At 47.0% G+C, this 13,980-nt stretch overlaps 1 protein-coding gene across 1 annotated transcript in view; it reads left to right on the forward strand.

Moving 5' to 3' along the window:
- pex5la (peroxisomal biogenesis factor 5-like a) overlaps positions 1-13,980 on the forward strand; it is a 99,310-nt gene that overhangs the window by 73,377 nt on the left and 11,953 nt on the right. The window contains exons 4-7 of the mRNA XM_055645326.1: positions 6,351-6,474; positions 7,405-7,512; positions 9,700-9,791; positions 9,924-10,006. Of these exons, the coding sequence (XP_055501301.1) occupies positions 6,351-6,474; positions 7,405-7,512; positions 9,700-9,791; positions 9,924-10,006 (407 nt within the window). The remainder of the gene's footprint in view (positions 1-6,350; positions 6,475-7,404; positions 7,513-9,699; positions 9,792-9,923; positions 10,007-13,980) is intronic.

Raw genomic sequence — 13,980 nt, forward strand, 5'->3', positions numbered from 1 at the left:
CCTAGTGTTTCTACTCCATCTGTAGGAAGGAACTGCAGATGCTGGTTTACACCAAAGATACACCAAAACTATGAATATTGTAGTAAAAATATGAATATTGATTTTTCTAGGAACATCAAGTAAACATTGCATCCGCTTTCTTTCTCTCTCTCCCTCCGTCCATCTTCTGACCGAGTCGGCGTACTAGTTTCATTGTCGCCCTGCCGATTTTCACTGTCTGTGTCACTCGTTATCACCTTCCCCACAGCCAACAATGGACCATTGTGAGCTCCACTATTCCTGGATCACCATCGCTGGCTTTGATTTGTCCTTTTGCATACCTTTCATTCATTTGTTCTATGCACCTCTCCATCTCCCCTGACTCTCAGTCTGAACAAGGCTAGTACACTCTGGGATGGCGGGACTGTCATATGCTGAGAGAATGGAGCGGCTGGGCTTGTACACTCTGAAGTTTAGAAGGATGAGAGGGCATCTGATTGAAACATATAAGATTATTAAGGGTTTGGACACGCTAGAGGCAGGAAACATGTACCCGATGTTGGGGGAGTCCAGAACCAGGGGCCACAGTTTAAGAATAAGGGGTAAGCCATTTAGAACGGAGATGAGGAAACACTTTTTCACACATAGTCTGGCCTCTGGCCTCCACTGGCCTCCACCGCCTCAGTGGAGGCCGGTTCTCTGGACACTTTCAAGAGAGAGCTAGATAGGGCTCTTAAAGATAGCGGAATCAGGGGATATGGGGAGAAGGCAGGAACGGGGTACTAATTGGGAATGATCAGCCATAATCACATTGAATGGCGGTGCTGGCTTGATGGGCCAAATGGCCAACTCCTGCGCCTATTGTCTATTGTCTCGACCCAAAATAGCACCTGTTCCTTCTCTCCAGTGATGTTGCCTGTCCCGCTGAGTTACTCCAGCTTTTTGTGTCTGTATTCAGCCTCAACTCTATCGTTCCTTGAACGTGGCAACACTCTTTGATTGGGTGGTGAAGAGGCTTTAGTCGAGTTTAATTCAGTTTAGAGATACAACGTGGAAAGAGGCCCTTCGACCCGCCGGGCCCGCGCCGACCAGCGATCACCCGTTCACTAGTTCTATCCTACACGCACTAGGGATAATTTCCAGAAGGCAATGAACCTACAAACCTGTACGTCTTGGGAATGTGGGAGGAAACTTCTATGTTAAATTTCCGTGCTGTTTTTCAGGAGCATAACGGCCTGTGAAACCACATGTGAAGCCATGTGATCATGTATGACGTGCATGTGGGGATGACGGGACTGATTCCCAGCCTCTATCTCACCGTGACTGAGGGCCAATTCACGTGGGAAGTGCAGCTATATTGCAGCGTACTCTATGCCCATCTCCCCATCCATTTTTTCTCCTTTCCATAAGTTTATGTGATAAGAGCCAAATTAGGCCATTCGGCCCATCGAGTCTACTCCACCATTCAATCATGGCTGATCTCTGCCAACCCTCCCAACCCCATTCTCCTGCCTTCTCCCCATAACCTCTGACACCTGTGCTAACCAATATCTGCCTTAAATATGTCCACTGACTTGGCCTCCACAGCCTTCTGTGGGAATGAATTCCACAGATTCACCACCCTCTGGCTAAAGTAATTCCTCCTCATCTCCTTCCTGAAATAAATTCCTCGTATGTTGCAAAACATACTTGGCGTATAAAGTGTGATTCTGATTCTGATTTACTTCTGAAGCTGTGACCTCTAGTCCTAGGCTCTCCCACTAGTGGGAACATCCTCTCCACATCCGCTCTATCCCAGGCCTTTCCCATGCTGTTTCTTCTGCTGTGCTGTCAAGGAGAGAGTTTTGAAAGCATTGATGGCTGCCCCGCTGTTAATTCCTCAACCACAAGCAGGTCCAACACAGTGGCGCGGCTGATAGAGCTGCTGCCTCTCAGCGCATCCAGAGACCCCGGTTCGATCCTGATCTCGGGTGCTGTCTGTGTGGAGCGTGCACGCACTCACCACGACCACGTGAGTTTCCTCCGGGCGCTCCGGTTTCCTCCCACATCCCAAAGACGTGCGGGTTTGTAGGTTAATTGGCTTCTATAAATTGTTGCTAGTGTGCAGGGATTGGATAAGAAAATGGGATCATGTAGAATTAGTGTGAACGGGTGATCGATGGTCGGCGTGGGAATGATTCCTGATCCACACTAATCTAGTACATACTAAGGAATAGGAGTAGAATTAGGCCATTTGGCCCATCAAGTCTACACCATTCAATCGTGGCTGATCTATCCTTCGTAACCCCATTCTCCTGCCTTCTCCCCGCAACCCCTGACACCCGTAGTAATCAAGAATCTATCTATCTCTGCCTTCAAAATATCCATTGACTTGGCCTCCACAGCCGTCTGTGGCAATGAATTCCACAGATTCACTACCCTCTGACTAAATAAAATTCCTCCTCCTCTCTATATACTGTGTATATTTTTTCCATCCTTACATTTTGTTAAATGCCAGAAGATTCGGTCTTCACAAAAATACAACAAATGTCTGAGCAGAGAATAGCTTCCGCTAAGTTTATGGGGGGGAAAATAAGTTTTTAATGGAAACTTAATCCAATCAGTCAAAGGGAAAATAGAAGTTTGTCTCTTGTCTTTGTTGTGTTGAGTTTAGTTATAGTTCAGTTTATTATCGTCACGTGTACCGAGGTACAGTGAAAAGCTTGCTGTCCGGTCAAAGTAAAGACTGCATCTGATTACATTGAAACCGACCTCCATGCCCAGATGCAGGATAAAGGGTAGAACATTTAATGCAAGATAAATGTGATCCATGTGAGATAGTGCTGCACCTGCCTCCACATATTTGATTCATTTGATTTGGTTTGAATAGAAAAGAATATCAGAGAGAGGTTAGGACGGCGATGGGGTGACATTTTGGTGTCCTTTACCGTGTTCATAAGTTCATGCGATAGGAGCAGACTTAGGCCATTCGGCCCATCAAGTCTACTTCGCCATTCAATCATGGCTGATCTATCTCTCCCTTTCACCCCATTCTCCTGCCTTCTCCCCATAAGCCCTGACACCCGTACTAATGAAGAATCTATCTATCTCTGCCTTAAAAATACCCACAGCCGTCTGAGGCAACAAATTCCACAGATTCACCACCCTATGACTAAAGAAATTCCTCCTCATCTCCTTCCTTCTATCTGTGTATCTGTACATTGTAAATGGCTCGATTGTAATCATGCATACATAGAAAATAGTATTCGGCCCTTCAAACCAGCACGGCCATTCAATATCATGGCTGGTCATGCTAAATCAATATCCTGTTCCTGCTTTCTCCCCATATCCCTTGATTCCATTTGCCCGAAGAACTATATCTAACTCTCTCTTGAAAGCATCCAGAGAATCGGCCTCCACTGCCTTCTGTGGCAGAGAATACCACAATATCACAACTGTCTGGGTGAAAAAGTTTTTCCTCATCTCAGTCCTAAACGGCATTAACCTTTCTGCTGACTGGTTAGCCCGCAACAAAGGCTTTTCACTGTACCTCGGTACACGTGACAATAAACTAACTCAACTAAACAAGACATTTATTGTAGTTCCAGAGACCAAAGTTAAAATTCTAACAATGACTCAAAATGGAGAAGACAATAGACAATAGGTGCAGAGTAGGCCATTTGGCCCTTCGAGCCAGCACCGCCATTCAATGTGATCATGGCTGATCATCCCCAATCAGTACCCCGTTCCTGCCTTCTCCCCATATGCCCTGGCTCCGCTATTTTTAAGAGCTTTATCTAGCTCTCTCTGCCTCCACCTCCCTCTAAGGCAGGGAATTCCACAGACTCACGACTCTCTGTGAGAAAAAGTCTTTCCTCATCTCCGATCTAAATGGCTTACCCCCTATTCTTAAACTGTGGCCCCTGGTTCTGGACTCCCCCAACATCGGGAACATGTTTCCTGCCTCTAGCGTGTCCAAACCCTTAACAATCTTATATGTTTCAATAAGATATCCTCTCATCCTTCTAAACTCCAGAGTGTACAAGCCCAGCCGCTCCTTTCTCTCAGCATATGACAGTCCCGCCATCCCAGGAATTTACCTTGTAAGAAGTAGCTGTGGTAGCTGTGTGGAATGAGCTTCCAGTGAAGGTGGTGGAGGCAGGTTCGTTTTTATCATTTAAAAATAAATTGGATAGTTATATGGATGGGAAGGGAATGGAGGGTTATGGTCTGAGCGCAGGCATATGGGACTAGGGGAGATTATGTGTTCGGCACGGACTAGAAGGGTCGAGATGGCCTGTTTCCGTGCTGTAATTGTTATATGGTTATATGGTTTATAAGAGGATTTAGCATCACAGCGCCACCTTGCAGTGAGTCTGGGCATTGACAGCCTGCATGTCTCTGTAAGTAAGCATGCAGGTACAGCAGACAGTGAAGAAAGCGAATGGCAAGAGGAGTTGAGTATAGGAGCAAAGAGGTCCTTCTGCAGTTATTCAGGGCCCTAGTGAGACCACATCTGGAGTATTGTGTGCAGTTTTGGTCCCCTAATTTGTGGAAGGACATCCTTGTGATTCAGGCAGTGCAGCGTAGGTTCACGTGATTGATCCCTGGGATGGCGGGACTGTCATGTGAGGAAAGATTGAAAAGACTAGGCTTGTATTCATTGGAGTTTAGAAGCATGAGGGGGATCTTATAGAAACATATAAAATTATAAAAGGACTGGACAAGCTAGATGCAGGCAAAATGTTCCCAATGTTGGGCAAGTCCAGAACCAGGGGTCTTAGAATAAAGGGGAGGCCATTTAAGACTGAGGTGAGAAAAAACGTTTACACCCAGAGAGTTGTGAATTTGTGGAATTCCCTTCCACAGAAGCAGTGGAGGCCAAATCATTGGATGGATTTAAGAGAGAGTTAGACCGAGCTCCAGGGGCTAGTGGAATCAAGGGATATGGAGAGAAGGCAGGCACGGGTTATTGATTGGGGATGATCAGCCATGATCACAACGAATGGCGGTGCTGGCTCGAAGGGCCGAATGGCCTCCTCCTGCACCTATTTTCTATGTTTCTATGAGGAGATTTATTTTAACATATAAGAGTATTAAGGGTTTGGACACTCTAGAGGCAGGAAACATGTTCCCGATGTTGGGGAAGTCCAGAACCATAGTTCAAGAATAAGGGGTAAGCCATTTAGAACGGAGACGAGGAAACACTTTCTCTGAGAGTTGTGAGTGTGGAATTCTCTGCCTCAGAGGGCGGTGGAGGCCGGTTCTCTGGATACTTTCAAGAGAGAGCTAGATAGGGCTGTTAAAGATGGTGGAGTCAGGGGATATGGGGAGAAGGCATGAACAGGGTACTGATTGGGGATGATCAGCCATGATAGAAACATAGAAACATAGAAAGTAGGTGCGAGAGTAGACCACCAGGTCCATCGAGCCCGCACCGCCATTCGCTCATGGCTGAACACTAAACAGACACACTTACCCACAAACAGTAGACACAAGACACAGAACACAAGACACTACCCTCCCCCTTATACCGCTATCACCCCTCTCCACCCCAAGAACCTCGTGATCTCCTGGGGGAGGCAAAAAACCGGATAAAAACCCAGGTCCAATTCGGGAAAAAAATCCGGGAAATTCCTCTCCGACCCCAATCCAATCACATTGAATGGCAGTGCTGGCTCGAAGGGCCGAATGGCCTACTCCTGCAGCTATTGTCTATTGTCTATAAAGAGGGAGCCCAGATTGTGATGAAATCTGTCTGTACATTGAAAGGTCTAATCTGCTCTCTTGTTGCACCTTCAGTAAACCTTAGTCACTCAAGAAGGGCCTCGACCCATTCCATCTCTCCAGAAATGCTGCCTGTCCCGCTGAGTTACTCCAGCATTTTGTGTCTATCTTTGGTGTAAACCAGCACCTGCCGTTCCTTCTTACACATCCCAACTTCTGTACTCGTTACCAATGAAGGCCGATGTGCAGAACGACATTTTGACCACCCTATCCACCAGTGACGCACCCTTCAAGGGTACATGTGCCCCTAGATCCCTCTGCTCTACATACTTACACCTTTACCCACGCAGGTCACGGGGAGAACGTACAAACTCTGCGCAGACAGCACCCGTAGTCAGGTTCGAACCCAGGTCTCTGGCATCAACACCACTGCTGCACCACCGTGCGGCCCTGAGTTCCTCCAGCACTTTGTCTTTCCACTCCAGATTCCAGCATCTGCAGTTCCTGGTGATTCTATTTATTTCTGATTTTCTTTGGGGGGGGGTGTGGCTGTGTACACACTGAATAATTTATACTCTGTGGGTTGGGGGGAGGGGGGGATCAGAATGAAGGCTAAATAATCTCCTCTCGCCTGCCAATAACAATCTTCTCTTTCTCCACTCTAGTCACTATCCCGCCGCGGATAGAGAAATGGGAGGAGGTGAACTTGAATAGCGCACGGACTCCCGAGGAACCGTGGCTCACAGAGAGAAGGTGTTCCAAAAGGATTGTCTCCCAAGAGTTCCTCTGGTAAATATTCTCTCTTTTATCTATCTTATAAGCGGGTCGATGGTGGAGAGGGTCAAGAGCTTCAAATTCCTGGGCGTGCACATCTCTGAAGATCTCTCCTGGTCTCAGAACACTGGTGCAATCATAAAGAAAGCATATCAGCGCCTCTACTTCCCGAGAAGATTACGGAGAGTCGGGATGTCAAGGGGGACTTTCTCAAACTTCTACAGGTGCACAGTAGAGAGCATGCTGACCGGTTGCATCGTGGATTGGTTCGGCAATTTGAGCGCCCTGGAGAGGAAAAGACTACAAAAAGTAGTAAACACTGCCCAGTCCATCATCGGCTCTGACCTTCCTTCCATCGAGGGGATCTATCGCAGTCGCTGCCACAAAAAGGCTGGCAGCATCATCCAGGACCCACATCATCCTGGCCACACACTCATCTCCTGCTACCTTCAGGTAGAAGGTACAGGAACCTGAAGACTGCAACGACCAGGTTCAGGAATAGCTGCTTCCCCACAGCCATCAGGCTATTAAACTCAATTTATGTGTGTATATATATATTCTATGGTATATTGTTGACACACTGATCTGTTCTGTATTTATTTATGCCTACTATATTCTGTTGTGCTGAAGCAAAGCAAGAATGTAATTGTCCTATCTAGGACACATGACAATAAACTCTCTTGAATCTTGAATCTTATAAGATCCTATAAATTCTCATAGGAGCAGAATTTGGCCATTCGGCTCCTCGAGTCTACTCCACCATTCAGTCATGGCTGATCTATCTCTCCCTCTCAGCCCCATTTTCCTGCTTTCATTAGTGTTCGGAGCAGAATTAGGCCATTCGGCCCATCAGGTCTACTCCGCCATTCAATCATGGCCGATCCATCTCAAATATTTAATTCTGGATTCTCATTTTTGTCTTCACTTATTTGTCATCCCGCGCAGGTCTGCAGAGAATAAGGTCTCGACAGAACTAGCAACCAGTAAAAATACGACGGAAGTGCATTCATCATTAACTGAACTGGAGCAGCTCCCGACACCGCAGGTAACAACGTATGTGTAGGAAGGGAGACAAACAATGCTGGAGATGCATCTCAGCGGGTGATGCATGGGTCCATGGAGAGAAGGAATAGGCGATGTTTTGGGTCGAGACCCTTCTTCAGATTGATGTTGGGGGGACGGGAAGAAGAAAGGAAGAGGCGGGGACAGTGGGCTTGTGGGAGAACTGGGAAGGGGGATCAGGAAAAAGCAGGGAGAAGAAAGCTGCCCTGCCATCACTCCTCCTTCCCAGTTCTCCCACTAGTCCTACTGTCTCCGCCTCTTCCTATCTTCCCCCCCCCTTCCCCCTAACATCAGTCTGAAGAAGGGTCTCAACCCGAAACTCCGCCTATTCCTTCTCTCCATAGATGCTGCCTCACCTGCTGAGTTCCTCCAGCATTTTTTGTCTGCGTTCGATTTTTCCAGCTTCTGCAGTTCTTTCTTAAACATATTGTGTTTACACCAAAGATGGACAAAAAAAGCTGAAGTAACTCAGCAGGACAGGCAGCATCTCTGGAGAGAAGGAATGAGTGAGTTCTTCAGACTGATGAAAGGTCTCGACCCGAAACGTCTCCTATTCCTTCCCTCCAAAGATGCTGCCAGTCCCGCTGAGTTACTCCAGCTTTTTGTGTCTATCCACAGGCAAGGTATCTAAGTGAGCCAGAAACTCTGCATAGAAGGAATGGGTGACGTTTTGGGTCGAGACTCTTCTTCAGATGCTGATTAACACTTTAATGTGCTTCTTTAATATTCAGGCGATATAGACTCATAGAGTGATACAGCGTGGAAACAGGCCCTTCAGACCAACTTGCCCACACCAGCCAACGTGTCCCAGCTACACTAGTCCCACCTGCCAATGACAATAGACTATAGACAATAGGTGCAGGAGTGGACCATTCGGCCCTTCGAGCCAGCATCGCCATTCAATTGTTATCATTTAAAAAGTGAACTCCGATCATCCACGTTCAGCACCTCGTTCCTGCTTTCTTCCCATATCCTCTGACTCTACTATCTTCAAGAGCCCTATCTAGCTCCTCTAAAAATTGAAAGTATCCACCCAACCTCAGTCGCGCTCAATTGCCCCCCTTAAAAATCAAATTGCCCCCCTGTGGGGCGTACGCCCCACGTTGGGAACCACTGCAATAGACTATAGACAATTGGTGCAGGAGTGGACCATTCGGCCCTTCGAGCCAGCACCGCCATTCAATGTGATCACGGCTGATCATCCACGTTCAGTACCTCGTTCCTGCTTTCTTCCCATATCCTCTGACTCTACTATCTTCAAGAGCCTTATCTAGCTCTCTTGAAAGTATCCAGACAACCAGCCTCCACCACCCTTTGAGGCAGAGAATTTCACAGACTCACAACTCTCTGGGTGAAAAAGTGTTTCCTCGTCTCCATTCTAAATGACTTACCCCTTATTCTTAAACTGTGGCCCCTGGTTCTGGACTCCCCCAACATCGGGAACACGTTTCCTGCCTCTGGTGTGTCCAAACCCTTAATAATCTCACATGTTTCAATAAGATCCCCGCTCATCCTTCTAAACTCCAGAGTATACAAGCCCAGCTGTTCCATTCTCTCAGCATATGATTGGTCCAGATCCCTCCAAACCTGTCCTATCCATGTACCTGTCTAATTGTTTCTTAAACGTTGAGATAGTCCCAGCCTCAACTACCTCCTCTGGCAACTTGTTCCATACACCCACAACCCTTTGTATGAAAAAGTTACTCCTCAGATTTCTATTAAATCTTTTGCCCTTCACCTTGAACCTATGTCCTGTGGTCCTCGATTCACCTACTCTGGGCAAAGAGACTCTGTGCATCTACCCGTTCTATTCCTCTCATGATTTTATGCACCTCTATAAGATCTCCCCTCATCCTCCTGCGCTCCAAGGAATAGTGTCCCAGCCTATACAACCTCTGCCGATAGCTCACACCCTCCCGTCCTGGCAACATCCTCGTAAATATACAATTGTTTAGGAAATAACTGCAGATGCTGGTTTAAATCGAAGGTAGACACAAAATGCTGGAGTAACTCAGCGGGACAGGCAGCATCTGTGGAGAGAAGGAAGGGGTGACGTTTCGGGTCGAGACCCTTCTTCAGACTCCATTTTCAAACGTTGTGATTTTGCAGAAATCACAAATAGTAATTACAATTTCCCGTGTAAATATTACGTGAACTTTTAAGTAATTTTCTTGACAGTATGAATGTTGGCGATGTAATTTCCCGTGTGGTTGTCACCCGCACGTGTGAGCACTTTTACCAGTCCACCGATTTTCTTGACAGTAGTGAATGTAACGATGAAACATAGAAATTGACATTCGGCCCTTCGAGCCTGCAAAATCATGGCGATGTAATTTCTCCATGTGGTTGCCACAAGGGCCGCAGGCTCTTAAATATAGCCAATGTGAGCTAAGGAGTTCCAGGCTCGGGGAAAAAAGCTTCTCGGCATTTCACCAGGAACCACTCCACCGAGGAAGAATTCGAAAAGGCAAAGGCGGCAGTCGAGGTCTCGGAACTTCTCCCCTCTCCTCTTTCCCGAGGTTATTCCTCACGAGGCGGGATCGGCGAGGCCAAACACTTGGAGATCTGTGGGTAGGACACAAAATGCTGGAGTAACTCAGCGGGTCAGGCAGCATCTCTGGAGAGAAGGAATGGGTGACGTACCGGGTCAATGACATAACCTCCATGCATCATATGAGGAAAGATTGGAAAGACTTGTATTCACTGGAATTTAGAAGGATGAGGGGGAATCTTACAGAAACGTACAACATTGTAAAAGGACTGGACAAGCTAGATGCAGGAAAAATGTTCCCAATGTTTTGGCGAGTCCGGAACCAGTGGCCACAGTCTTAGAATAAAGGGGAGGCCATTTAGGACTGAGATGAGAAAAAAAATGTTTTCACCCAGAGAGTTGTGAATTTGTGGAATTCTCTGCCGCAGAAGGCAGTCGATGCCAATTGTCTGGATGAATTTGAAAGAGAGTTAGATAGAGCTCTAGGAGCTTGCGGAATGAAGGGATATGGGGAGAAGGCAGGCACGGGTTACTGATTGTGGATGATCAGCCATGATCACAATGAATGGCGGTGCAGGATCGAAGGGCTGAATGGCCTCCTCCTGCATCTATTGTCTATGTTTCCATAACTGCACCTGAGCCACGCACTGCTCACTCACATCTAGAGTCACGGGTACTGACAACTCAATAATGAAGCACGTACCTGCTGCAGCTTAGCTGGCCGCTACATGTGATAACAACAGTATACAACAGACCAGTACAGCACAGGGAGCAGGCCCTTCAGCCCACATAGTCCATGCCAAACATGATGCCAAGACCATTTCTTATCTGCCTGCACGTAGACAAAAGTGTTGGAGAAACTCAGGGGGTGAGGCAGCATCTATGGGGCGAAGGAATATGGGAAGGAGGGAGAAAGCAAGGACTACCTGAAATTGGAGAAGTCAATGTTCATACCGCTGGGGTGTAAACTGCCCAAGAGAAATATGAGGTGCTGCTCCTCCAATTTACGGTGGGGCATTTCAGGTAGTCCTTGCTTTCTCCCTCCTTCCCCTCCCCTTTCCAGCTCTCCCAGCCTACGGTCTCTGCCTCTTTCTTTCTTCTTCCCGCCCCCCCCAATCCCACATCAGTCTGAAGAAGGGTCTGGACCCGAAACGTCACCTGTTCCTTCACTCCATAGATGCTGCCTCACCCGCTGAGTTTCTCCAGTATTTCTGTCTGGTAGTTTAACTTGGTGTGTTTGGAGATAAAGAGTAAAGATAGGCCCTTCAACCAACCGAGTCCGCACCGACCAGGGATCACCCCGCACACTAGTTCTATCCTACACATTAGGGACAATTTACAGAAGCCAATTAACCTACAAACGCACATGCCTTTGGGATGTGGGAGTTGCTGCCTCACAGCGCCAGAGACCAGGGTTCGATCCCGACTACAGGTGCTGTCTGTACGAAGTTTGTACGTTCTCCCAGTGACCTGCGTGGGTTTTCTTCGAGATCTTTGGACTCCTTCCACACTCCAAAGGCGTCTAGGTTTGTAGGTTAATTGGCTTAGTATAAATGTAAATTGTCCCCAGTGTGTGTAGGGTAGTGTTAGTATGCGGGGATCGCTGGTCGGCGCGGACTCAGTGGGGCAGAAGGGCCTGTTTCCGCGCTGTATCTCTAAACTAAACTAATCTTAACTTAACTTATTAATGTTTAATGTTTTATGTGTCATTCCTAACTGTCACTGTATGTCGCTGTCACCTGTGGGCGGAGCACCAAGGCAAATTCCTTGTGTGTGAATACTTGGCCAATAAACTTGTTAATTCATTCATTCAACTTAACTAAACTAAACTAAACTAAACTAAACTTAACTGAACTCATCCTGGAATGTTGCAATAATGTTATGAAAGAAACAGAAGGTAGATTCTTCCCATTTTCTTTTTAGAACTATTCGCAATCAAACACAGCTTTATCTGCCAAGTACCTCAGCGACTGTGACACTCCAGCTTAAATTGAACATCTGATGTGAATGAATTGCTGCCAAGAATTTTCAGTGATTTTTCTGATGGATTTATGGTTTAAACCTCCATCTACACTTCACGCTGCCTCAGAAAAGCAGCCAACATAATCAAAGACTTGTCCCTGTCCCATCCCAGTCATTCCTTCTTCTCCCCGCTCCCGTCCGGCAGAAGGTACAGGAGCTTGAAAGCGCGCACCACCAGACTCAGGAACAGCTTCTTGCCCTCTGTTATCAGGCTTCTGAACGGTCCCTCCATAATAGACAATAGACAATAGACAATAGGTGCTGGAGTAGGCCATTTGGCCCTTCAAGCCAGCACCGCCATTCAATGTGATCATCCCCAATCAGTACCCCGTTCCTGCCTTCTCCCCATATCCCCTGACTCCGCTATTTTTAAGAGCCCTATCTAGCTCTCTCTTGAAAGCATCCAGAGAACCGCCCTCTGAGGCAGAGAATTCCACAGACTCACCACCCTCTGTGAGAAAATGTGTTTCCTTATCTCCGTTCTAAATGGCTTACTCCTTATTCTTAAACTATGGCCCCTGGTTCTGGACTCCCCCAACATCGGGAATATGTTTCCTGCCTCTAGCATGTCCAAACCCTTAACAATCTTATATGTTTCAATGAGATACCCTCTCATCCTTCTAAACTCCAGAGTACACAAACCCAGCCGCTCCATTCTCTCAGCATATGACAGTCCCGCCATCCCGGGAATTAACCTTGTAAACCTACGCTGCACTCCCTCAATAGCAAGGGTACAATAAGCTAGGGCCCTGCCCAATTCACCTCTGCCCCATTGCGGACATTGGACTTTGTCTCTGGAACTGATGCGCTACAATGCTGAGAACTATATTCTGCACTCTGTATCTTCCCCTTTACTCTACCTGTTGTACTGGAGTTTGACGATTGCATTTATGTATGGTATGAACTGATCTGATTGCATAGCGCATAAAACAAAGCCTTTCACTGTACCTCAGTACAGGTGACAATAATAATCCTAAACACCAACAATTCTTACCTCTTTGATGGTTCGTTTCAGGTGCATGTAAACACATTGTCCCGTCTTACGGTAATGTCTCTCCACATGTTCACTTCCAAAGCCAAGAAACGTACTCATGCACAAATGCAGATGCTGGTTTATAAAAAACAGTTAAAAAAAGTACTGCAGTAACTCAGCGGGTCAGGCAGCATCTGTGGAGAACATGGATAGGTGACGTTTCACAGGGTGCTGGAGTAACTCAGCGGGTCAGGCAGCATCTGTGGAGAACATGGATAGGTGACATTTCACAGAGTGCTGCAGTAACTCAGCGGGTCAGGCAGCATCTGTGGAGAACATGGATAGGTGACGTTTCACAGGGTGCTGGGGTAACTCAGCGGGTCAGGCAGCATCTGTGGAGAACATGGATAGGTGACATTTCACAGAGTGCTGGAGTAACTCTGTGATAATTGCTTGGCAATAATAAAGGGAGGACTTGGCGTGTTGGAGTGGAGGTGGGATTTTGGGGCAGGGGGGAGGGGGAAGGGGAGGACCTGACGTGGAATACTTTGTAATGTTGCCCTTTACCTAGCGACCGTTTGTATACCTTGGCTATGCTAAGCAAATATTTTTACAGTGACTCGTCACATTTTGAAAGGAGGTGACGAGGAACTTCTTTAGTCAGATGGTGAGGGTAGTTAATTTTTAGTTTGCAGTTCCTTCTTAAACATAAATAATTTTCAGTTTAGTTTAGTTTAGAGATTCAGCGTGGAAACAGGCCCTTCGGCCCACCGAGTCCGCTCCAATCAGTGAACCCCACACACTAACACTATCCTACACACACTAGAGACAATTTTTACATTTACGAAGGCAACTAACCTACAAATCTTTGGAGTGTGGGAGGAAACCAAAGACATCCAGGTCACGGGGAGAATGAACAAACTCCGTACAGACAGCACCCGTAGTCGGGATCGAACCCAGGTCTCCAGCGCTG

Source organism: Leucoraja erinacea, chromosome 14, assembly GCF_028641065.1.
Source record: "Leucoraja erinacea ecotype New England chromosome 14, Leri_hhj_1, whole genome shotgun sequence".
Lineage (NCBI taxonomy): Eukaryota > Metazoa > Chordata > Chondrichthyes > Rajiformes > Rajidae > Leucoraja > Leucoraja erinaceus.